A 25,027-nucleotide genomic window follows, 5' to 3' on the forward strand; every position below is an offset into this window, starting at 1 on the left:
AGGCGAGTTCATCAAGGTGGCGAGCTGGCAGAATCGTTAGCACGCCAGGCAAAATGCTTTGTGGTATTTAGTCTGCCACTACGTTCTGAGTTCAAATTCTGCCGTGGTTGACTTTGCCTTTCATCCTTTCGGGGTTGATTAAATAAGTCCCAGTTATGCACTGGGGTCAATATAATCGACTCAATCCATTTGTCCTTGTTTGTCCCTTCTGTGTGTAGCCCCTTGTGAGCAGTAAAGAAATAAGAATCTGAATGAACTAAACAGAAATAACTAGTGACTTAAGCCCTGATGTACATAAAGTAATAAACCTTTGATAAATGTACTCACAGCTCCACTAGTTTGTTTGTGTATAGCTTAACAAAGCTATGCTATGATCCTTTCTGTGACTTTCATCACCTGGTCCAGCAATTTGATGTTTCTGTAATTATTTTTGTCTAAGGCATCGTCACCTTTGCCTTTGTAGCAGTTGACTATAATGCTGCTACACCAATCTTTGGGTAGGACTCCCTCATGGACAACCTGATTAACTATACAGGTGATGAGGCCATATCCTACTCTGCCAGTCAGGGTATGGAGTTGGATATGGCCTAGTCACCCATATAGTTCATCAGGTTGTCCATGAGGGAATCATACCCAACAGTTACATTTAATATTTGATTTCTATGGTGGCATGGGTTGGATTGTTCATCACAGTCCAAGTCAGTGTTTATTCAGAGTTACTACCCACTGAGACAATCATATATTATTTATTAACCTTTCCACTGAGGTCAGATTTACCTTTCATCCTTCTGGGATCAATAAAATGTTGCACTGGAATTTATTTAATTGGCTTACCTATCTTCACAAGATTTCAGACCTTGTGCCTATATTAAAAAGTAGTGTCAGAAAATTATTTTTATTAACCCTTTTAAAAAAAAATGAGAAGGTTAAGAAGAAAAAAAAGATGATGTGTTTGTTATAATCTTTATTGTAACAAACACGTTTGTTACAATCTTAATAGTTTTTCGTAAGTATGTATTTGTTCTTAGTGAGCTAGAAGTTGATTTGCTTCAATTATTTTCTTTTATTTAGATGGCTTACATAATACTTGATACCAATATTTTACTCTTAAAGTCTGGTTTAGCTGTGATAGAAAAAATCCGAGATGGTTTTTATTCAGGTAAAGTCATTTTCTTTTCCTTAATATAATGCAATATAATAATTTTTATATTATATTTATGTACTTTGAAGTAATGTTCAGAGATATTGATGAATAAAATGAAGCAAAAATTTGTTACACTTGTTGAATCTCTTGCATTTGTTGAACATCTTGCACTTAAAACAGAATTAAAACTTTGAAAATATTACAATACTTTTAATAGCACTTTGCTACTGAAATTGTGTTTTTTTTTAACTCTTTAACATTCAGGTTTCTTTGTCAAATGTATTTATTCACATTTTAAAAATTAATCACACGTTATCTTGTAGCTTCAAGATTTCAATGGTGTGTTTGTATATTTTTAGAATGACATTGTAGGATAGGTATGAGAGGTTGGATCTGGTCAGTTTTAACTTAAAACAGGTAGAATATTTGGGCCAGATATGGCTGGATTAAATGCTAAAGGGTTGATGCAGAAAAAGAGGGACAAAGTCCATCTACCCTAACACAATTGAGGGCTGCTGTACTAGAGATGAAAGATTAGGTTCAGTGTTTATTAACTTTAGGATCTGGAAGGTGAGACATAGTAGGAATGATAAGAAAGGTGACTAGAAAGAGGGAGGGTATATAGTAAAGTAGTTCAAAGGAGCATATGTCATTGTCACAGCAGAATATGAGGCAGAGAGAAGTAAGGGTGCCAGTCAGATGGACGTCCATTACAAAACAGTGAAGGATATTTGTTTGCTTGGAACAGTGTCATCCCATAATACTTCAATATATCTAAATAGTACACTAATGGTCTTTCTTGAGTTTATGGAGGGTCGTCAAGCAATCAGGGCTAAGGTATTTTCTGAGTGTGAAAAGGAAGCTTAGTCATTAGGGATGCAAATTTGGCAATTTTGTATATGTGAGGTTTCCATAAAATCTCATCAGAAATTGTAAGATTCAGATTGTTAGGTTGCTACGTTTGTGTTGCATGATTTACATTCAGTGCCTAAACCTCTTGTGTATTGTCATCATCATTATGATCATTGTCACCAGTTGGGATGTAGGATTCATAACAACTGTATAATTGGTTGAGTACTTTTTAAGCTAAATTAGTCAAAGGAGGAAAGGTAGTGTCCATGACCTATGCAGGTCTTCTCACACACTGGAAAGTTTGACAGAATTGATGTGCAGTTTGAACATCTATGTTGATATCTGAAAAAAAAAATGGTAACAAGGAGAGCTCTAGGAAAAAATAATTTGACCAAATATTTAGTATGGAATCTGGAGGTGAGATACTAGAGGGATGACAAGATGAGAAATGCTTATTATGTCAAATAGGCCATGCAGTAAGCTAGTTCAGCAAGCTTGTCATTACTGTAGGTAAAAGAGGCAGAGAATACAAAAACAGTGCATCTGTGAACCAATGTATTGATAACTGAACTTTTACTAGACTGTGGAATATTTGTTACAGCAACAGCAGTGCCAACACAGATGTGTGAGCAATGCACCAGTACAAGTCTTGGCAACATATAAATCATCTTGATAAATGTAGCAAAGATCAGAAGTATTTAGCACTTTGAGTACCATGGAAAACAGCTTCCAGATTTTCTTCAAATACAGGAAACAACAAAGGCAGTTTAACAGTATTATTATTGCAATAATAATAATTTGTGGATATGGTGTTGGGTTACAGGGTTGTAGGCCTTTGTCAAGATTTTACTTGTTTATCTTTAATTACTGGGCAGTTATTTTTTTATACACTGTAAGGACACTATGAATGATGTTTAAGTTACTAAGCTGCTTATTAGTTACTTAATTTAGTCCTATTAGTTTAACACTGATCGCCAACCCCTTCCATCTGTGGGTCATTGTCTTTATTATGTATCATCATCCAGCTGTATGCTGTACTAAAAAATCTACCAAACTAACATTTAGGAAGCAATCCTTAAATTCTAGATACCAAATCAATCATGCTTCATACTATTTTTGGGGACATATTATATAATCTATTCTACATGTTAAAGTTCAGGTTTTATGCATATAGAAAATAATCTCTCCAACACTGTGTTTCTATATAGTTTGTAATTATAAAGTTTTTTGGAGCATATTAAAAAAAATATTTAGCTAATTCTCTTTTGCTGATTTTTCTCAGATATTGAAAGATCACCATTTATTGTGGTACCTTGGGTTGTCATGCAAGAATTAGATGCTCTTAAATCCAAAACTCGAATGGTGAGTTTCCTTAGTTGGATATTCAATTAAATTATTGAGTGTGTATAGAAGAAAACTTTCTTACTGCTGAGTATATGGACATTTGAGCTACAGAACATTTGTAAATTCTAATTTCTGTCTCTGAATGGTTGTTCCTCATTTTGGAGAGAACTTATATTCCAACTTAATTTTCTTGTACATATCTATTAAAAATGATATCTATATAAATATTTATTATCAGTGTTATTGTTGTTGTGTAATTAAATCATTGTTTTAAAGTGGTTGTGGTTTCTTTATTTGTCTTTGTTTAATTTGCAGAACTCATCCACTGCGAAACATGCTCAGAGAGCCATATCATTTCTTTTCAGTTGCTTCAACAAAAAGCATCCTCGAATTATTGGACAGTCTTCAAGAGAGGTATGTTACTAAGTAAAATTTAACCAGATTAAGGACTTTACATATTTAAAATCCTTTTTATTCTTCTCAGCAGTATTCTTGAAAGAACAAATAAAATTGTATTATCAATTCTTTTGAAGTAACACTAATCTGTATTTTCTGTTTAGAATTCTGATAACATTCTAAAACAAGTGCTTTCTTGATTTCCGTTTTTTGTTTCTACTCTGTTATTAATTCTGATTGATACATTTAATTAGTAATTTCTATTTTTATTATGAATAAGTTGTTATTGGATTCTGCTATGAATAAGTTGTTATTGGATATAGAAGTAACCAACACATCAAATACTTGATTTCTTGCAAAATCAGAACTACAGAATATTTAGAATATTTTGTTAACTAAGTTGATTAAAATTCAAAGTCAACTATTATATGATTTTCATTCAAAGTTTTCATGTATTAAAAGATTTATTAATTACACCCTCTAGGGTGAACTAGCTTTAAATTTGAGATTTGAATTTTGTCAGACCCTATAACTCTATTAACTTTCTCATTATGATCATCTTATCTTAATTGAATGTATGGTCATGAATTTTATAGTGGATTGGCTAGTCCTAGTATTACGGGTTGATAAATGCAGGTTTTTCATGTCAAATAATTAGAATCTGTCTTTGATAGAAGTAATTTCTCATTCCTTTTACAGTTAAAAACAAAACAAAACATCCTACTCATTAAATTTGAATAATGTATTTAAAATACTTTAAAAAATGCCATTTTGGAGGAAGGAAAATATTTAATTCTGGAAATTTTAAAATTTCATTTTTATTCAACTGGTCATTTAGTATAATTTTGTTACAGGCCATGGAACAGGATCCTATATTTATTGTTGAAAACAACGATGACAAAATACTTCAGTGTTGTATGCAATTCCAGAAAAAATGTAAGATTTAAAAATATATTTATGATTGCTTGCTTCCTTATTATAATGGAGCTAAATGTGTATATTTATTTATGCATACATACATGCATGGATGCATGCCTAATAATAATAATAATTTCTAAATGAGATACAAGACTAGAAATTTTTTGGGAGGGGAACAGTTGATTATAAACAAGCCCAATACTATCAGCCCCAAAGGGATGAAAGGCAATGTTGATCTCAGTGAGATTTGAACACAATATAAATAATGCAGGCTATGCTGTTTGAATTCTAACAGCGTTGCCAATCCAAATAATAATTTCTTACATATGCATAAAGCTACAAGTTTTGGAGGAGGGAACAGTTGATTATTACAATCTTCAGTATATAATAATAATAATAATAATAATAATTGTGTACAGTGCTCAGGTGCACTACAACTCATCTAAAGTGTATATATAATCAGGTGTAGTTTCGGTGGATTTCGGAAAGCATGAGGGCCTTAAAAGATGCAGTGTCATGGCAGTCAACAACTGACGCAGGCAGTTTATTCCATGCTTCAGCAACTCTGAGCGTGAAAAAATGTTTCCGAAAGTCATGGGAGCTGTATTGTTTTCTGACTTTGTAGGCATGTCCACGTGTGTTAGACACATGGAGATCAAAAAGGTGTTCAGTGTTGTTGTTGGTGAGGTGGTTGATAACTTTGTGGGTGTTTACCAAGTCCGTCGCCAAACGCCGGAGCTTCAGTGAATCCATGCCCAGGGAAACAAGGCGCTCAGAATATGGTAGGTGTCTGATGGAGGGTATGCGTTTGGTTGCACGTCTCTGGACAGATTCCAGGAGGTCAATGTTCTGTGCAAGATAGGGGTTCCAAACTGATGATGCGAATTCCAAGTGTGGTCGTACCATAGCTGTATACAGTTTTAAATAGATGGCTGGAGAGCGGCTAACAAAAGACCTGCTGATTGATGCCAAGACACCCTCGGCCTTCCTGACAATCTTAGAGATATGCTTTGACCAACGCAAATCACTGCTGACAGTGATGCCTAGGTCACGCTCGCAAGAGGATTTCTTGATATCAGTGTTGTGGAGGGAGTATGTGAACGCAGGATTTTTTCTCCCAAAATGCATGGTGGTACACTTGTCCACAGCCAGTTTCAGTTGCCAGTCTGTGATCCATTGCTGCATTGTGTCTAGGTCTGATTGCAGGAAAGAGTTGTAGACATCAGGATCTGTCCTCTTGATTTCAAGGTACAGCTTGATGTCGTCTGCATATTTCAATACTGTGGCATTCTTTAAATTGGCATCTATGTCGTTAATGTATGCCACAAACAAGAGGGGACCAAGGACAGATCCCTGTGGTACACCCGATGACATCTCATATGGTGTAGAGTGCTGACTGGCATTATATTTTATCAACCTAAGATTAAATGGCAGACTACACATTAGTGGGGTTTCAACTCAGAATCTAAAGGGGCATGACTAAACACTCCAAAGCATTTTGTCTGATGTGCTACCAAATTTTGCAAATCCATTATTTATTGTAATTTATAATGAAGACAATTTTCATTTCAAAGCCTAGGAGACACATCTTTAGAGATGGGAAATGAGGTAGTGAGTGAAATCTCAAAGAAACTATTAATACTTGGGAATTTGAAGCAGTTTCATTGGTACTACCATTGCTTCAGTTCTAAATTTCTGCTGATTAATTTAACCACACATATTAGTAAAATTAGCATAACCTCTGAAAATACATGGCAATTTCAACCATTGATTCAGTGAGATTTATATTAACTGTTCATCTGAAATGTTTTCTTTTTCTTCATAGACCCACACTGTTCAGTTGTGTTGTTCAGCAATGATAAAAACCTTTGCAATAAATCCATGATCAACAATGTAACAGCTTATACACAACAGGTACGTACATTGACTTGTTATAATTCTTATAGATTAAGCTTTTTAATATTTTTCACTATAACAACTTTAATATTAAGCAATTTTTTATTTCTCAATGGTAAATAATGGTTGAATTCATGAAGTACAGTTTTACTGACTTAAACTTAATCAAGGCAGCTATTTTGATATCTGTAGGAAAGAAAATTAATTTTATTTACTTCAGTTTATCTAACTAAAGAATTGCAGTTTAGCTATTTATCTTTTAGTTCAATGCTATGAAATTATTAAACCTAGGCTTTATGTACTGTTGGTGTTTTTGAAAAAAAAACATTTTCACTTTTAAGATATTTCAAAATTGGGAATCTTTTAAATTTACTTTAATAATAAGAATTTATCTATTATTAACCCTTTCGTTACTGTATTTATTTTGAGATGCTCTGTGTTTCTTTCAATCATTTTAAATATAACAAAGAATTTTGTAAAATAGCTTAGTTATCATTCAGCTAGTGTTTGGAACATAAATTGTGACTAAGGTTTGGTAGAATATTTTAATTCAAAACTTATGAAAACAAGATATTTTACCACAGAGTCAGAGCCGGTTTTGGCCGGGTTAGTAACAAAAGGGTTAAAGGCTTGTGACTAGGCATAAGCTGTTAATGCAGTTTGAAGTTTTAAAGCATTTTACTTAATCTTGGGTGTTAGTTGTAATTGTGGGTGATTAAAAATTGATTTTAGGAACTTATTGATAGTCTGCTCTGGCAAAAATCATTTAGTAAAGTTTGCAAATTTGTATAAGTATGTATGCCATAGGGAGACAAGAATACCGATGTTTCATGTAAAATTCCACAGAGAATTTTAATAACTTGGATGGTAAACTTAATTTATGACTTGATTTAATACTTTCATCTGACATGTGGTGAATAAAGATTGAAAGAGTATATTCCTTATAAATACTAAACTTTGAAAATATCAGATATTAGTTCATGTAGTAGTATCTACTCCTTTCAACTAGTGCAGTTCTGTAATTAATATTACATATTGAAAATTATTGTTTTTTATTATTGTTCTGCATTCTTTGGAATTGATAATATGATCTTTTCTCTGTTGATAGTCAATAGAGTATGGTCTTAAAGAGCTGCTTGGAAAATCAGAAATTACCTTTGACTTCAGTGAGTAGCCACATTTTATATAGATTTATTTTTATGTTGTTGCTATTTCTTTTATTTTGTTGTTGAAATTGCTAGTGTTATATTGTTTTGGTTACTGTTGTTACTTTTGTTTAGTCCTAGTTTGGCCATGCTGCTGTTGCTATTGCAAATAATTGCAGAGGAGGGAAAATAGAATAGTCAGAAAAAACTCTGAGCAGATGCATTACAGACTAAAAGTTACTCAAATTCTTTAGGAATAACTTGTAACTCAGGCACTCCATATTTCCATAAATATCATGCTTCAGTATGGTATGAGATGCCATTGTATACTGCCATACAATGGTTGACTATGTGAAACATATGATGGAAGTCAGACATACTCTTACTCTTTTACTTGTTTCAGTCATTTGACTGCGGCCATGCTGGAGCACCGCCTTTAATCGAGCAACTCGACCCCGGGACTTATTCTTTTTGTAAGCCCAGTACTTATTCTATCGGTCTCTTGCCGAACCGCTAAGTAACAGGGACATAAACACACCAGCATCGGTTGTCAAGCAATGCTAGGGGAACAAACACAGACACACAACACACTCACACGCATATATATATATACATATATATGACAGGCTTCTTTCAGTTTCCGTCTACCAAATCCACTCACAAGGCTCTGGTTGGCCTGAGGCTATAGTAGAAGACACTTGCCAAGGTGCCACGCAGTGGGACTGAACCTGGAACCATGTGGTTGGTAAGCAAGCTACTTACCACACAGCCACTCCTGTGCTTGTTTTAGCAAACTTAAAAAATTTTTTTTTTATTTTAGGTTATTTTGATTTTTAAATAATTCAATGAATGTAGTTTGCAATCCAGCACAGAATTTGGCTGTAAAGTGGTAATTGAATTGGCAGCTATGGTTGATGTTACACATTAGAGATTTTAATCACTGCATTCCACTGGGGTCAATGAAACTATGTAACAGTAATACACTGATGGCAGATTGTTTAGTTTGTGTTGCTGTTTTCAATGTTTTCAATCAGGAACTGGTATGATTTGGTTTGGCAATCAATGAAGGTGATAGGTCTTATTTTTAGTCTAATAGCTCTTGGATTTACCAACATATTGTGAACAAGCTTCAAATTGGTCTAGAGACTGAATGTTGATGCAATTAAAATAGTATAAAATAGAGTAGGAACATTCAGCATTTTTCCCTGTTACACACAAAACAAAATCTTCTACAGCATATCAACTATGGATTTTCTAGCAGCATAGTTGATGTCTTATCCACTTAGTCTTTATCACAGTTCAATTCTTAATTAAAGGACTTTTGTGGATTGTTTTCTTCCTCCAATTCTAAGGTAAACAATGTTTTAAATTTATCTTTCCCTCTGTTATTTAGATAATTCTGAGAATCTATCAGTTAATCATGGATCACATTCTGAGAAATGTTCTGATGCTACTACTGAAAATGAAAATCGAGAAGATATAATTGTGAGTGAAAAATATTTTTATTCATTCTCTTATGTTCCTTATTATTTTTATTGATAACATTACTTCATCCATTATCAGCATCATCTGTTTGTTCTTATTTTTCCACAATACTGTAAATTGGATAAGTCTGTGATGGTCATGCATCTTCCCATGTATTGCCTTGCTCTGTCATCTATTTAATGTTCTTACTTATGTCTGACCTAAGTTTTTTTTTTCCTAAGGGGGTCTTTTATTATGTTATAGTTGACTGATGACACTTTTAGATAATCATTTTCTATTAACCCTTTTGATACCAACCTATCTGAATCTGCCTCTGTTTTCAAAAATTCTGAAGTAAAATCCTCCACCAAACCTTAGTCACAGTTTATATTCCTAACACTAGCTTAATGATGACTAAGTTATTTTACTAAATTCTTTGTTACATTTAAAATTGTTTGAAAGAAACACAGAGCATCTCAACAGAAATATGGTAACAAAAGGGTTAATTATAGACATAAAATAGTTTTCACTCTTGTATATTTCAACCAATGTTTTTATGCTTAGCTACTTCTTCAATATACTTATTTTCTAAATAATAACTATTTGTGAATAGTAGAATGAAATGCTTTCTAACTTACTCTTATCTATAGTATAAGTTTTTAATGTTCCTTGGGATTTATATATCTTTTAGAAAATGTATTTTGCTGAAAGTAAGTGTTATTAAAAATCATTCACTCCTATATCTTATTTTCTCTGAAGCACTAATTATTGATCTTCCACAAGCTGATGCATCAAATGCTTGCATTTTGTGCAGCATCTATGGTACTAACATATCTGATCATACTAGCAATGATAATATTTATTACGATAATGATGGAGATTGTTGCAGTGATAGTAATTGTGTATGTGTGTGGGTGGGTGGTGGGGTTGTTGTTAAAGATAGATGGTTGATGATGATGGTAGTGGTAGTTGTGTTGCCTGTAGCAATGATGATTTGAAATAAAGTTTTTCTGTTTAAAGTAAAATGACTGAACACTTTGAACCAAATTTAATTTTACTGATTAACCCATTAGCATTTAGATTACTCTGTCACATAATGCTTGTACATTCACATTGTTTTTCATTAATCATGCATTATCTCATAGCTTTAAGATTTTGCTGATGTAATTATCTTTAAAATGACATTGTATGGTATGTGTGAGAGTCTGGATCTGACCTGTTTGAATATAAGATGTGTAGAATATTCAGACCGGATATGGCTGGTTTAAACACTAAGGGTTAATTCTTTCTATGTGGAAGTTACAAACCAATATTGTTAACAATAACACTATAATTCTTAATATCTAAGCTTGTCACTTTCATTTCAGGCCACTCAGATTTTTATTAAACTCAAAGACATCTTAGAAAAACTACTTGCCAAAATATTAGAAACTGAAATGAAACTGGCGTTTGATGATATCTGGTGAGTCTTTTAGGTTCTAAGGTTTGCTAAAATTTGTTACTTGAGATGCATTCTTTGAGGTGTAGACATTTGTTTCAAGCTGTTATTTCGTAGTGGTTATCCATCATTTATGTAGTCGAACGGACGTCTATCAAAACACATGTGTCTTGACCATTGTCATCACTTGAAAATGGATTTTCATAAAATCAAGAGATATTTTCTAGTGGTCAGTGCTATTCAAGGGAGATAATTATTTCTTCATAATTTGAAGTTGGATTAGTATTTTAAATTTGAAATTAAGAAATTATAAGGAAAAAGATGCAGAGAATTTATATTTAATTTCTTTTTCTTAATTTCAAATTTAAATTTCTTATTCTGTTTTATATAATGAAAACATGATTATCTCCTTTATAATAGCTGTGAATATTGGTTAAAACTATGTGTATTACTAGAGGGTTGTTCATTAATAAAAACGAAGGGCTGCACACTTTGTTTGCCACTAATATTACCTTAAGGTAAGTGCTATGGGTGTTGCAGCATTGGAGTCCAAGAGCTACACTGACCCATTATTATGATTTAATTATATATATAAAAGAGATTACAGGCCCATTTCTTCTGTACTGTACCCATGCTCAGAAACATGTATCTTATGTTGTAAACATATATATATGTATATATATATATATATATATATATATATATATATTTACACACACACATATACAGGGGGGCATAGCTAGGGTAAATGGCGCCCTGGGCAAGCATCAAAATTGCACCACCCCACAACCAAAAAGCAGCACATGCATTTTGTGAGGTCAAATAAGAACACCTATTCTGTCTAATGGCATGGATGGCGATAAGCAAAATAAACCATACCTGAAAAGGTTTAAAAAGTTTTTTTAAAGCTTAATTAGAAAATGATCTTGGCCAAAGTTGCACCTCACTCAAAGCGACGCCCAGGGCATGTGCTCTGCTTGCCCCACCCTAGCTACACCCCTGTGTGTATATGTACAAAGCCAAAAGATGATATTAATATTTATTTCCATTTTCTGTAACTTATATTTTTCCATTTTTAAAGGGAGCATAATGCAATGCTCCAACTCATCAGATTCTATCAAACTGTCCAACCCATATCATCATGGAAACTGGGTATTAAATAACAATAAGAATGATGTCAACAACATCTCTGCCACAGCTGCTGTTGTTGCTGTTCTTATTTCATTGAAACAGCATTATCATTAATTTTTCTTTATGTAAAACAATGAGTAGTGTACTAGTTGTTATAATAGTAATCATTTAATGTTTTATTTCTATAGGTTGGATATAGTTATCCGAAAGCCACCGTGGGATCTAATAGACATTTTATTTTGTATTAAAAAGTAAGTATTTATCTAATTATCTATTTTTTATGTGGTTTATTCCTCTAAAAATTGTTAATCATTTTTAGTTTTTGTTTGGTCAGATATTGATTTTACTTAAACTATGGGCATAAAGTTTTTTTTTAAGATCCAATAAAGTTAAAATTGTATGATTTTGAGTAAACCTGATTGATGGAATAAAACAAAAATAAATTAGGAAACTATCACTATACATCATTACCATTTTGGCATCTGTTTTCTTGTTTCTGGTATGATATAAATAGAGTACAAGTTGATGTAGTACATACTGCCTACTATTCCTAGGAGGGTCATTGGAGTAGGGTCTTCAGGTAACATCTCCATAGGTCCACACGGAAGTAACCACCACAAGATTTTTCAGCTGGACGCCCATGTGTGACCAACTGAGACTATGGATATTATCCAACCATCTCATTCTTGGTCTACCTCCAGGTCTCCTGCCAGTTGGCTCAGCTTGAGGAATCTGTCTTACAAGTCTTTCTTGTGACATTCTAATTACATGTCAGTAGTATTGGAGCTATGATCCCTGAATGTGGAGAAGTAGTAGCTTGACCTGGAGAGATTCCCTGCTCTGAGTTACACACCGTGTCAAGTTTGTTTATAATATGATATATCTATTTATTTTTTAAAAAGGGGTTTTTACATTTGTTTTTCACAACTTGATGACCTCACAGTTTGAAGTTTTGGTGTGAGCAACTTAGTTGATAGTTGTATAATCTTGTTCTGGAATAATATACTGTACTTATGGTTACAACAAATGAGGATTTGACTCACTGAACCTTTGTTCCGTGATAATTGTTGAGTTACTTTCTTTTCTTGGTATTTTAGATAAATATTTATTATATATAATTCAAGTATGATAGTTTCTTTTAGTTTTAAATCAGCTAAAGAAGAGAAGTGCAGGGTAGATAACTTTAGATTGTTGTTTGAAGTATTTCTTGTGTGAGGTTAGTATAAACAGCCAAAATTCTTGTTTTAAATGTTGTTGGTTAGTTATTGGAAGAAAAATTAATGTGGGGAGAGAATTTCAAAAGAACACTGTTTTTATTCCTTTTATTTAGGAGTTCATGGATTGTTAACTTGTTAGAAATGAAAATATATATTTATATAGCCTGACTTATTAAAAAAAAAAGTACCAAGAATAACTAATATTTTGCTCTGATTTCTTTAGGCATTGGATTGCTGTATTTGGAATGATTTATGATGGAAATTCAAAAGACATTGAATCAACATTTATATCTCTCTATGAATATTTCGTTTCAGATAAAGGTAGGTTTGAATTGATCTGTAGATTAATAATAATATATTTTATACACAGTTCACTTCCAAAACTCTCTAAGCTTTATATCTGTTATATTATTATTACGGCTAACTTCTGTTGTAGATCCTATTAAAGAGATGGAGCAAGTGCTTTCCCTGATACACAATAGTCATTTTGTGTTGAAACCATTAGCTGCTAAGTCTTCTGAGTAAGTTAATTTTATTTCCTTATTTCTTTTTCTATTTTTAAATGATTATTTTGGTGCAATATGCCATATTTTATGAGAGATGCTAAAAATACGAGCAGCTCAAACTTATTTATCCATGATACCCATTGAGTTACAATATTTTAACTTGGAAATAAAAAGAAGTAAGAAAAAAAGCAAGACAGGGATGCATTGTTTTTATTTCAAGTTATTCATATGATAGTTAGGAATGTTTTTTTAAATTTTCTTTTTTTTTTAAACTATTCATTTGTCCTTTTCATTTGCTTAAAGCTACCAGGAGGATATTAATCAGTACTTAAAAGTCTTAAATCTGATGGAAACAATTTGTACAGAGATTATCTCTAAAGCAGTGGATGTAAATACAATCAAAAGTATTGATGAACTTTTGGTAAAATACGCTGAAGCTAAGGTATGTTATGTCATATTATTTCTACTAACTGGTTATTAGCTGTATTTGTACTTTCTAACAGCTTATGAAAGCAATTGACAAAAAGGATAAACCTACACTTAGAGACTTCTGGAAGAAGTTGAACACAATGGATGCTGTGGATAACATAGCTGAGTCATGGGAAACACTCAACTTCGAATTGTGCAGACTGTATCAGTGACTTTGTAAATTTTTCACAAGCAGAAAGCCTACATCAAATTTAGAAAGATATTGTGGCACTTACAAATTAAGTAGGATTGTAGGGAGTCATAGAGGATGATGTGGTTGAGTTGCTAGTGTTGCCTAGAGAAAGTTTATATAATGAGGTCTGATGTTGTTAGATCAAGATAGGCTAAGATGAGAATGCAGAAATTCCATCGACTCAACTCAGATTGACTGCAAAGAATATCATTAAAGTGTTGACACTTACAGAGGTAGGCCTGCAAATTTTTGCTGATATGTAATATCATAGTAAATTACATTTCTTATGAATGTAATATAAGTGAATGAGCTCATTTTCTACACTGAACTGTACAAAGTGCAATGGGATGATGCATCTTAAACATCAAACAATTTTGGATATGTTCTTCACTCTTCAAGCAGATGTTGATGATCAACTATAAGTTAGAATATAGTGTCCCCCATCTTCCCAGTAACTTTCATTCCACCACCATCCTTCACATAGTAGTCAATATCTTTTATTGTAAGAATGTACTCTGTTATGATATTACAATTCCTATTTATTCCTTAACATATTTCTTTTCAAATGTTTTTATGCATTCACATGGTACTGTGTATGTTTAGAAATTGTTATTTTCATGCATGAATGTGGTTGTGTGGCTTGTTTTTCTTTTTCTTTTTGTCATTGTTTTTTATAAATATCTGCTGGAACACATTATCACTTTATAATATGGAAATCAATGAGAGAATTAGTTTTAACATTATGGTTAATTTTTCTGGAATGCATTACTTCTCTAACGGAGGAGATTCCTGTATTGTTGTAGCTAATATTAGATGTTAATGTTCTTTCTAAGGAGAGTCTACCTCAGCAAACAAGAGAGGCAAGGCAATTAGTAATATAGAGAGTACATGATCCACCTAGCACAAAAAAGAGTGTGGTGGAATTAATTGCTCAATAACAAATACAGTTGATCTTTTCCCTTAAAGACACACTGGCACATCTTGGTTTTATTCCATTTTTTTTATTGCTGAGTCTAAAACAGTGGTTCTCAACCAATTTTTGCTTATGGACCCCTTTGATTCTTATTTAACTCTACTGGGCCCCCATGGTCATTTGATGTTAAATATTAGGAATTGTATTAAAAAATGTTAAAATATTTAGTTTATTATAGAAGTATAACCAATGAATTGCACATAAACTTTGCTGATAAAACCTCATGTGGACCCTGTTGAGGAGTCCACTGGCTAAAGGAAAGGCAAAATCTATAGCCTTGCTTGACAGTGAAATTGATGCAGTTAATATTCTACTAAAACTCTTGCAATGCAACCTCTGCATAAAAGACATTAGTAAGAATGAGTTCCAGAGGACCAGCATTCTGTAGTGGGGTAGGGAGAGGACTGGACATAGCGGTTTGTATTAGAAATAGTGTTGTTACTGTATAAGCAATATTCTACAGGCATGGATGATCAAGCATCCCTTTTATGTCATGTTCTCAGCATGCTTGGTGGAATATCTCTTCACAACATTGCCACTTTTAACACTAACTTATATTATCTGACACCACAAAAGATTTACACTACTGTGTTAGATATACATCATCTATTTTCCTTTTATTTTTCATAATGACAAAATTATCCCTGTGAAGTAAAACATGACATTTTAATGTCCTGTGTAGCAGTAAATGTAAATTATGTTATCTTGTTAATTTATGATACTAGATAAATATTAACGTTTAGTAATGATTCTATAATTTGTTATTCATTAGGTGGATCATGGCTCTGTAAGTAAATCTGGTTCTGTTATGTTTAATGAAACATTAGCACTCAACAAATTTCAGAAAGTATGGGAACTTCTCAATCACTACTGGTAAGTTACATCACTTTGTGTCTATTAGTAATAATATGTTACATAACTAAATGTCTATGCTATCTTAAATGATTAGTGTACATTTTAACATTTTCCAGTGATATAGATTAGTTGTTTACTAATCTATATTTACTAATCATATTTACCACACTGGCGTGGCTTGGATGGTTTGACAGGAGCTGACAAGTCAGAGAAGTGTGCTAGGCTCCATTGTCTCCTTTGGCATGTTTTCTATAGCTGGATGCCCTTCCTAATGCCACCCACTTTACAGAGTGTACTGGGTGCTTTTTATGAGACACCAGCACTGGTGCTTTTTATGTAGCCTCAGCACTAGTGGGATTGCCAAGTAACTTGCAAGAAAAGACCCCTTGGCTGGGAGAGGGAGTGGTACTGAGAGAGGTAATTTTGTGCTGGTTGAGAGGTTAAAGTTCAATAGAGGGATAGAAGCAGGTGTCTTACTATAAGAAGAGATACTTGGCTACCACACTAGGAAAAGAAAGGAGAGATAGAATTAGAGAGAAAGATAGAGAGACAGTCAGAGTGAGAGAGGTGAAATAGATGATGTTGGAGACGTATCAGGACATACCCATAAGGTACAGTGGGGTGTATTCAAGAAGGGGATGTTTCATAAGTGTGTTGAGGGGAGATGTTTAGAGATCACATTGAGATCGGAAAGAAGGGAGGAATCTATAGTAGATATGTGTGCGCATGGAGTGTGTGTGTGGGTAGGCATGTAGAGGAGATATTTTTATGTAATTTTGGTAAATATATCTGTTAAAATGAGAAGTCGGTGTTATTTTCATTTTTGCATAATTTAAACGACAATATATTCACCACCCCCTCTATATATATATATTGGCCTGCTCGCTTAGCCAGTGGGGTGGCGTCGTTTGAAGGCTAAAACAATGCAAACGCATTGTGACCAGCAATGTGTAGCAACATCTGATGGTCTGGTTGGTCACGTGATATATATATATATATATATAATCATCATCATCATTTAGCATCCATTTTCCATGTGAGCATGGGTAAGATGGTTTGACTGGAACTGAAAAGTTGCACCAGGTTCCAGTCTGTTTTGGTGTGGTTTATATGCCTAGATGCCCTTCCTAATACCATCCACTCCACAAAGTGTACTGGGTGTCTTTTACATGTTACTGGCACAGGTGTCTTTCATATGTCACTGGCACTGGCCATGATTACAATTTTACTTAGCTTGATGTGTCTTTCACAAGTCTTTGGTCTACCCTATGTCTGAAATAGATTTTCAGGAAGTATAGTAGGTTATTTATGTATAACAAAAAATTTGTTTATAAATTTTAATGTAAAAAATTAGTAACTGGAAATAGCTTTTTTTTTCTTTTTTTGTAGTAAATTACATCTCTTAAATTATGAATTTCTATCTAGTCTGATAATAACACACCAAAACTCTTATATTTTTCTCCTTCTTACACATTGTACTTTTCATAATTTAGCCAAGAGGTGGAGCAAGCTCTTCAAAGAGACCCATCAGCTGAAACTTGCCAACAGATCTTAACAACTCTTCAAAATTCTATTCCTGCTATGGAGACAACTTACATTAATTTCTCATGGTAATTATCTTATCTAATTTTAAATGAGAAAATTAATATAGAATGGTTATAATATTTTAATTTTTCCATAATTAGAATATGTAAACTGTTTGTTATATTTCTCAGGTGCTAATTTTCTCAACTGTATACCTAGAAGTCATTTACTGTTTCTACTCTTATGGAGTGATACACGTACTAATACTGAGTTTAAATTTTATGATTTCTAGTTGCCTTGCGATGAATATTGAAAAACCCTGTGATACTGAAGCATTCAATTCTTTGTCAAATCAGCTAAACCTGTTGCTCTCTGAGTTAGGAGGCCATGTAAATATTCTTTTCTTTCTTAATATGAATATCTCTAAAAGATGTTTCCTTTAAGCCATATTATATATCATATCTTTCAGTTAAAAGTCTATAAATATATTTACAGGTATTTTTTATAAATATTTTCAGTAATGCCACTCATATATGAACCAAACTCAGCAATAAATCAACATATATTTTTATATTTATCTTTTTCTTTTGAGATGTTTTATTAAACTTTCTTCATCAGTTTTTTTTTCTCTCTCAGAATAAATCTAAGCTCAGATTTCATTTCTGTTTAGCATAGTCATTGGCACAAATATGTTTATTGCTGCTACTGTGAGAGTGGGCTGAAAAGTTCAAAGGCTGACTGAAGGAGTGATGTTAGAACTGTGAAATCTTGCATGCATTAATTTCAACTCTTCATATAAATAACTGCATTGTTTCTTTCCAGGTAAATGCACATCTGACTGTTCAAAGAAGACTTGAAAAGTAACTAGTAGTGACTTCTCTTGAAAATGGACAAAATTTGGCATTTCTGTGTTATCAAGTACCTGCAGAAAAAGGGTTTAGCCCCCATAGACATTCATGCTAACATGGTTGCTACTTTAGGGGATGACACTCTAGCTTTATCAACAGTGCAAAAGTGGGCAGCTGAATTTATGAGGGCAAGAGAGAGTCTTGAAGATGACCCAAGGTCTGGACATTCTGCAACTGCCGCCATTGAGGAAATCATTAATTGTGTTCACCACATGCTGATGGATGACAGGCAATTAACTATAAATCAAATAGCCAATGCTATTAGTATATCCCATAAGAGAGTTGAGAATATTCTGTGCAATGAACTTGGCATAATGAAGGTTTCTGCTCAGTGGGTGTCACATCTGACATCTGATCAAAAGTGCACCAGGCTGATTACATCATGGGAAAATCTGACATGGTTTGAGGCAGATCCAACTGGTTTCCTTGGATGTTTCATAAGCCATGATGAGTATTGGGTTCATCGCTTTGAACCAGTGGCAAAGAGACAATCCATACTGTGGAAACACCCCTCCTTAACTGCTCTGAAGAAGGCCAAGGTCATTTCATCTGCAAGGAAGGTGATGGTCTCAGTTTTTTGGGATGCCTTTGTGCATCCCAAAAAACTGAGAGCCACACCATCAATGGAGGGTATTATGCCAACTTACCGAGGTAGTTATGAAAGGCTGTCAAAACAAAACACCTAGGAAAATTGATGAAATGGGTCTTGTTTCATCAGGACAATGCTCCAGCACACAAGTCCTTGGTTTCAGTGGTTGCTGTATGTGACCATGGCTTTGAGCTGGTTGATCACTCTCCCTATTCTCCTGATTTGGCCCCATCTGACTATTATTTGTTCCTCAACAGAAAAAAATACTTAGCCGTGAACTAGTGTCACAGTGATGATGATGCCATATCTGATGTTCATGACTTTTTCTGACCAACAGGATGAAAGCTTCTTCAACAATGGGATCCAAACACTGCAACACTGATGGAAGAAGTGTGTAGACTGCAAGGGGGACTGTTGAAAAATAAACCTCATTTGGTCATATTCCGAGAGATTATCTTGATCAACCTATGAACTTTTCAGCCAACTCTCATAGTGTTAATCTACTCAGAATAGACGTTATTTGCATTGTTTTTGTAGCCCCATCATTTTAACATTAATAATTCTGCTTTAAATAACTGAAGCTATTGAATTAATAATGATAAAAAATACATTAGTATTTCTGTTTGATTCACATTTTAATAGCCAATGCTTCTGTAGGTCATAGTAAGAAGAATGAAAGGTTATTGAAAAGTGTATTATACTTTGTGTTGGCTTGTTGCCATCTTAACTTCTTGCATGATTCCATTTCCATTACTGTGATTTTTTGAAATTTAAATTTACTAAGGCTTACAGTTTTTCTTGTTATATTTTTACACTGTATAAAATAATTTCTGAAAGAGCCTAATTTATGACTCATTTATATTAGCTCCCAAGGGATTGTCCCTGAACTCAATATGTGTATAGTGTAATATTTGTTTGTATCTTTTTTTCTTGTTAGGACAATGAACCCAAAGTCACCAGTGCTCATCTACAAGCTTTGTTTTTTCTCCCAGATAAAAGGTAATATATTTTTATGTGTGTGACCATCATGGTAATTTTTATGTCTTTTTCCATTCTGGCATGTGTTGGATGGGTCTGTTGCATCACCTGACACACACATGAGGAGAAAACTACCAACATGTATTTTTGTGGATGCCCTTCAGTCCAAGCCACTTTACAGCATAGCCACTGTTTCTACCAGGTATTTGACGTGAGGACGAGGAGAAATGCTGGCCAGAAATGTTTTAGTAATTTCTAACATATACATATAATTTCTGTCTGACTATTTGTATATGTGTGTGTGTGATGATGATGATGATCATCATCATCATTTAATGTCTGCTTTCCACACTGGCATGGGTTGGATGGTTTGGCAGGAGCTGGCAAGCCAGAAGACTTTTGACGTGGTTTTTATGGCCGGATTCCCTCCCCAATGCCAACCGCTTTATAGAGTGAACTGTATGCTTTTTACATGGCATCAGCTCTAGTGAAGTTTACTTTGGCATGGTGTTTGCAGCTGGGGGCCCTTCCAAATGCCAACCACTTTACAGTGTGGACTGGAGGCTTTTTACAAGGCACCAGCACTGGCAGGGTCACCAAGTAACTTGCAAGACAAAGATCCTTTGAGCATGGGTGAGGTGTATTGGAGAAGGTGGCCTTGTGCCAGGTGATGAGAGGTTAGAATGTGACAGAGGGACAGAAACAGGTGTCTTGCTGTAGAGGAGATACATGATTACCCAGTCAGATGGAGAGAGAGAGAGAGAGAGTGGCAATGTGCTAGGGCATACCCTCACTGTATGGGGATTAGAATATAAATGGGATTGTAGAGTATTGCCAATGTGTTCTCTCATACACATACTGTTTTTCTTTTTTTTAAGGCTTTGTATTTATTAAAGTGTTAAATCGAAATCGAATCGAAACCGAATGAACCAGCCAGGATCCCTGGCCTGGTGGTACGTAAAAAGCACATCCGACTCGGGGCCGTGGACACGTAAAATACTCCAATGCGACCGTACGACAGGCACCCATGCCCACCCCCTTTGCTTGTGAAGACATGTTGGGGCAAGCGAAATCGAAATCGAATTGAACCAGCCAGGATCCCTGGTCTGGTGGTACGTAAAAAGCACTATCCGACTCGTGGCCGTGGCACGTAAAATACTCCAATGCGACCGTACGACAGGCACCCTTGCCAACCCCTTTGCTGTGAAGACATGTTGGCAAGTGAAATCGAATCGAATTGAACCAGCCAGGATCCCTGGTCTGGTGGTTACGTTTAAAAAGCACTATCCGACTCGTGGCCGATGCCAGCACCGCCTCGACTGGCTTCCGTGCCGGTGGCACATAAAATACACCAATCTGACCGTGGCCGTTGCCAGCCCCGCCTGGCACCTGTGCAGGTGGCACGTAAAAAGCACCCACTACACTCACGGAGTGGTTGGCGTTAGGAAGGGCATCCAGCTGTAGAAACATTGCCAAATTAGACTGGAGCCTGGTGCAGCCTTCTGGCTTCCCAGAACCCCGGTCGAACCGTCCAACCCATGCTAGCATGGAGAACGGACGTTAAACGACGATGATGATGATGATGATTAACCAACTTAGTTATATTTTGTGATTTTTTTGTACTTTTGAGCATACATCATAAAGTGCATCCAGTAAAGAGGCTGCTAGACAAATGAGGACGATGTAGGGTTGAGAGGACCCTTTAGTCTTCTCAATATGACACTCTGTCTCATGCTGGTGCCACAATAATACGAACACAGTACATTCTGTAAAGTGATTGGTGATAGGAATGGCATTGATCTATAAAAACCAAGCCCAAATTGGAAGACAGAGATGAGCCTTGATTTCTTACCTATCTAGGAAGGCAATAACTCTGTATAAGAACTACATAGGCCATGGTGACCTGTGCAACCCATGCCAACATGAAAAGTAAACCTTAAATAATAATGGTGGTGGTGGTAGTGGTGGCATCTGCAGTTGTGGCAGCAGTAGCATTGTTATTATATTTGTTATTGTTCACATCCTCCATGTAATAACAAAAATGTGGTTTGTAGCAATGTGTAGCATTTCAAAATGTATTAACCAAAATATGTGGTTTTCAAAAATGTTTTTTCAGTAGTTTTTTTAACTGCCTATCTTCAGTAGCAAAGTTAGAAATAATTATGATAGCATGAAATTGTCTTTCAAAGTTTTAGTTTTTAGGATATGCATGACTTTCTGTTTGAAAACCACTGATTCTTAATAATCATTTAGTGATTGCAAATTATAGTGAAAAACCATTCTAAAAATGATAATGTGTAATATGGAAATTCAGAATGTAAAGAAATGATAATTAGGATGAATTAACTAAGTAGATAATGTCTAAAAGATAAACTAAAGTCTTTAGAATATAGTAATTGCAAATTAAACTCTACTGCAAAAAAGGAGAATAATATGAATATGGATGAGTGCTTTAAGCTGTTGATCTATTATTAGTGTATGAGTGTGTGTAGTGATTAGTATAAGAACCTTTAAAGATTTCATACAGTCAGTTTTGTCTGAGTAATATTACTTGTCAGAGAAAGGGCAGCAAGCTGGCAGGATAATTAGCACACTGGGCAAAATGCTTAGCAGCATTTTGTCCGTCTTTACAATCTGAGTTCAAATTCTGCCAAGTTCACTTTGCCTTTCATCTTTTTGGAGGTCAATAAAATAAGTACCAGTTGAGCATTGGGGTTGATATAAATGACTTAGATCCTCCCTGGAATTGCTGGCCTCATACTAAAATTTAAAACCAATATTACTTGTCAGACAATTCTGGCTGTGGTAAACCTTTAGATATGGGTTGGTAAACTTGGTTACCACACACACATACATATACATACACTAAATTCCACACACTACTACAGTAAGCATATTATAAGCACTCTTATGTTTGTATGTGAAAAAACATAAATGAACACATATATCTGGCTATATGTTAAAAAATTTTTAAAGGTTATTTTCACTTTTGCCTTTCAGAGAAATATTGAACAATGGTCTTGGCCAACTGGAAAACATGATTCGTGGTTTGCGTACATATCACTCAAAGTTAATAGCAACGTGACAAAAGTTAGTTAAGTAGCCAATATTTGGCTGGTTATTTGCAATAATATCACCTTCCAAATTGACTTTTTCAAGTTGAATTACATAACATCGAAGCTAATCAGATTTATGATTTGCTATTAAGGTTATTAAATGCTATTTGTTTAAAACTGAGTGTACTGTTGTTATTGATATAACAGGAATTAGAAATAAGTCTCATATAACCTTCATAGTTAATAAGGAACTCCTTTTTCATTTGTGATTGTCTTATTTCACTTAATGTTACAAAAATGAAATGAAAAAAAAGAAAAAAATGTTTAGCTTTTAAGCAATTATTCTTTTTTCTTTGTTTTTTTTTCCCCCACCAAATTTCATACACACAGAGGCTTGCATGCATTTTTGCGCATATATGTATATGTGCATGTATACATGCACCACTACCTGCCCACATACTCATACACATCAACCAGCAAATGTGTGCACAACACGAAGATGTAAGACATCTTGAGTGACTCAGGGTTTATCTTCTCCCTAACTTGCTATCCCAATGAAGTTGTGATGTATTCTGCTTGAATATTAATTCTTTCAGAAAGTTGAGCATTGCCAATCTTCTTGCAATTCTTTGAGATCAAACATATCAACCTCATTATCTTCATCACTTTGGAAAGGTCTGAAAAGACTATGAGCATTTTATTCCCAGTTTAAATAAAAATAGAAAAAGTAAACATGATTAGTTGGAGAAGAATAAGTAATTTTCTCACAAGGCTAGATAAACTGAAACAAGTAGAATTGTCTTACCTAGATACAAACACAACAAAACAGCCACACTGAGGCAAAAATTCAGTAATCTATTATTTTACCTGTATGAAATTCTTAGGTAATAATGCAAAAATACTACTGGAAGATACTCAGGTTCTACATTGTATTGCCACCCTCAGACTTCTAGGAAAGCATACCATGTATCACCAATTTTTTTTTCCAAATCATTTTCCAACATTTCAGAACATCCTTTCTCCATTTTTCTCATTTTTATAATTCCTATTTACATTACATTCAGGTTTATGATTATACTTTAAGAAAAAGTAATTTGAAAGAAAAACTAACAACAATCTTGATTTAATTATTAATAATTAATACCTTATTTTTAATAATTAATACCTTATTTTTCTGTGATATTTAAGTCAGTAATCTCACATGAACATGAACATCTTCATCTATATTTATATTTTTTATCTCAATCTCACCTGTTCTAAATTATCTAAAGGGAGTAAAAAAATGTCTTCAATGTTTTCTATTTTTACAAAATGAAGAAAAACTGTAAAATTTTGTTAAGAAAAATAAAACTTTAAATAATGTTCTTACTGTTCTTGTTTTAACTTGTAATTGTGTTATAGATTACTAGACAGATGATGATTCATTTAGCTCTCAAATCAGCTTTATTATGTATTCCTTCTTTTCTCAAGCACAGAAAACCTGTTTTACATTCTCCAGTGTGTCCTTTTTTAAAATGAATGGGAGATTTGGCTGATAAATCAAAGAATGAGTGATCAAATAGAGACTCCATGTAATGTAATCAGTATTCTAGCATGCAATAAATACAAGTTGTTAAGTTTGTGGAAATAGTAGATCATTAGAAGAAATGTCTTAAAGAATACAATTTTGATTGTCTTCCATTTAAGTTGAAATGTTGAGTTGAGATGACTTCAGCTACTACCTGTAGGTTAATTAAATTGATTTACTGTTTATGTTAACATCTTTTCAACAGATGCTTTTACAACATCATCGTTTTACATCTGTTTTCCATGCTAGCATAGATTGGATGGGTCATGAGACCACATCATGTTTTTGTGCTGATGGTATGTAAAATGTACTTGTGCCAGTACCACATTAAATGCATTTATACTGGTGCCACATTAAATGCACTCTTGCTGATGCCATGTGAAATGCACTTATACTGGTACCATGTATAATACACTCATGCCAGTACCAGGTAAAATGCACTCATACTAGTTCCACATGAAATAC

The 25,027-nt window shown here is 34.0% G+C and overlaps 2 protein-coding genes across 5 annotated transcripts in view; both read left to right on the top strand.

Moving 5' to 3' along the window:
- The window catches only part of LOC118767600, a 22,043-nt gene extending 2,156 nt beyond the window's left edge, over positions 1-19,887 (top strand). The window contains exon 2 of the mRNA XM_036512427.1: positions 18,177-19,887. Coding sequence (XP_036368320.1) covers positions 18,351-19,058 — 708 coding nt within the window. The 5' untranslated portion in view covers positions 18,177-18,350 and the 3' untranslated portion in view covers positions 19,059-19,887. The remainder of the gene's footprint in view (positions 1-18,176) is intronic.
- LOC115229718 (transcriptional protein SWT1) overlaps positions 1-24,359 on the top strand; it is a 35,086-nt gene extending 10,727 nt beyond the window's left edge. For all 4 annotated transcript variants that reach the window (XM_036512414.1, XM_036512404.1, XM_036512408.1 and 1 more), the window contains 17 exons: positions 1,072-1,159; positions 3,279-3,358; positions 3,656-3,754; positions 4,591-4,672; positions 6,480-6,568; positions 7,659-7,716; positions 9,089-9,180; positions 10,527-10,621; positions 11,917-11,979; positions 13,169-13,266; positions 13,382-13,466; positions 13,755-13,893; positions 15,858-15,958; positions 17,434-17,550; positions 17,757-17,853; positions 19,899-19,960; positions 22,940-24,359. In XM_036512414.1, the coding sequence (XP_036368307.1) occupies positions 1,072-1,159; positions 3,279-3,358; positions 3,656-3,754; positions 4,591-4,672; positions 6,480-6,568; positions 7,659-7,716; positions 9,089-9,180; positions 10,527-10,621; positions 11,917-11,979; positions 13,169-13,266; positions 13,382-13,466; positions 13,755-13,893; positions 15,858-15,958; positions 17,434-17,550; positions 17,757-17,853; positions 19,899-19,960; positions 22,940-23,024 (1,530 nt within the window). In that variant the 3' untranslated portion in view covers positions 23,025-24,359. The remainder of the gene's footprint in view (positions 1-1,071; positions 1,160-3,278; positions 3,359-3,655; positions 3,755-4,590; positions 4,673-6,479; positions 6,569-7,658; positions 7,717-9,088; positions 9,181-10,526; positions 10,622-11,916; positions 11,980-13,168; positions 13,267-13,381; positions 13,467-13,754; positions 13,894-15,857; positions 15,959-17,433; positions 17,551-17,756; positions 17,854-19,898; positions 19,961-22,939) is intronic.
- Positions 24,360-25,027: the final 668 nt, after the last annotated feature.

Source organism: Octopus sinensis, linkage group LG2, assembly GCF_006345805.1.
Source record: "Octopus sinensis linkage group LG2, ASM634580v1, whole genome shotgun sequence".
Classification (NCBI taxonomy): Eukaryota; Metazoa; Mollusca; class Cephalopoda; order Octopoda; family Octopodidae; genus Octopus; species Octopus sinensis.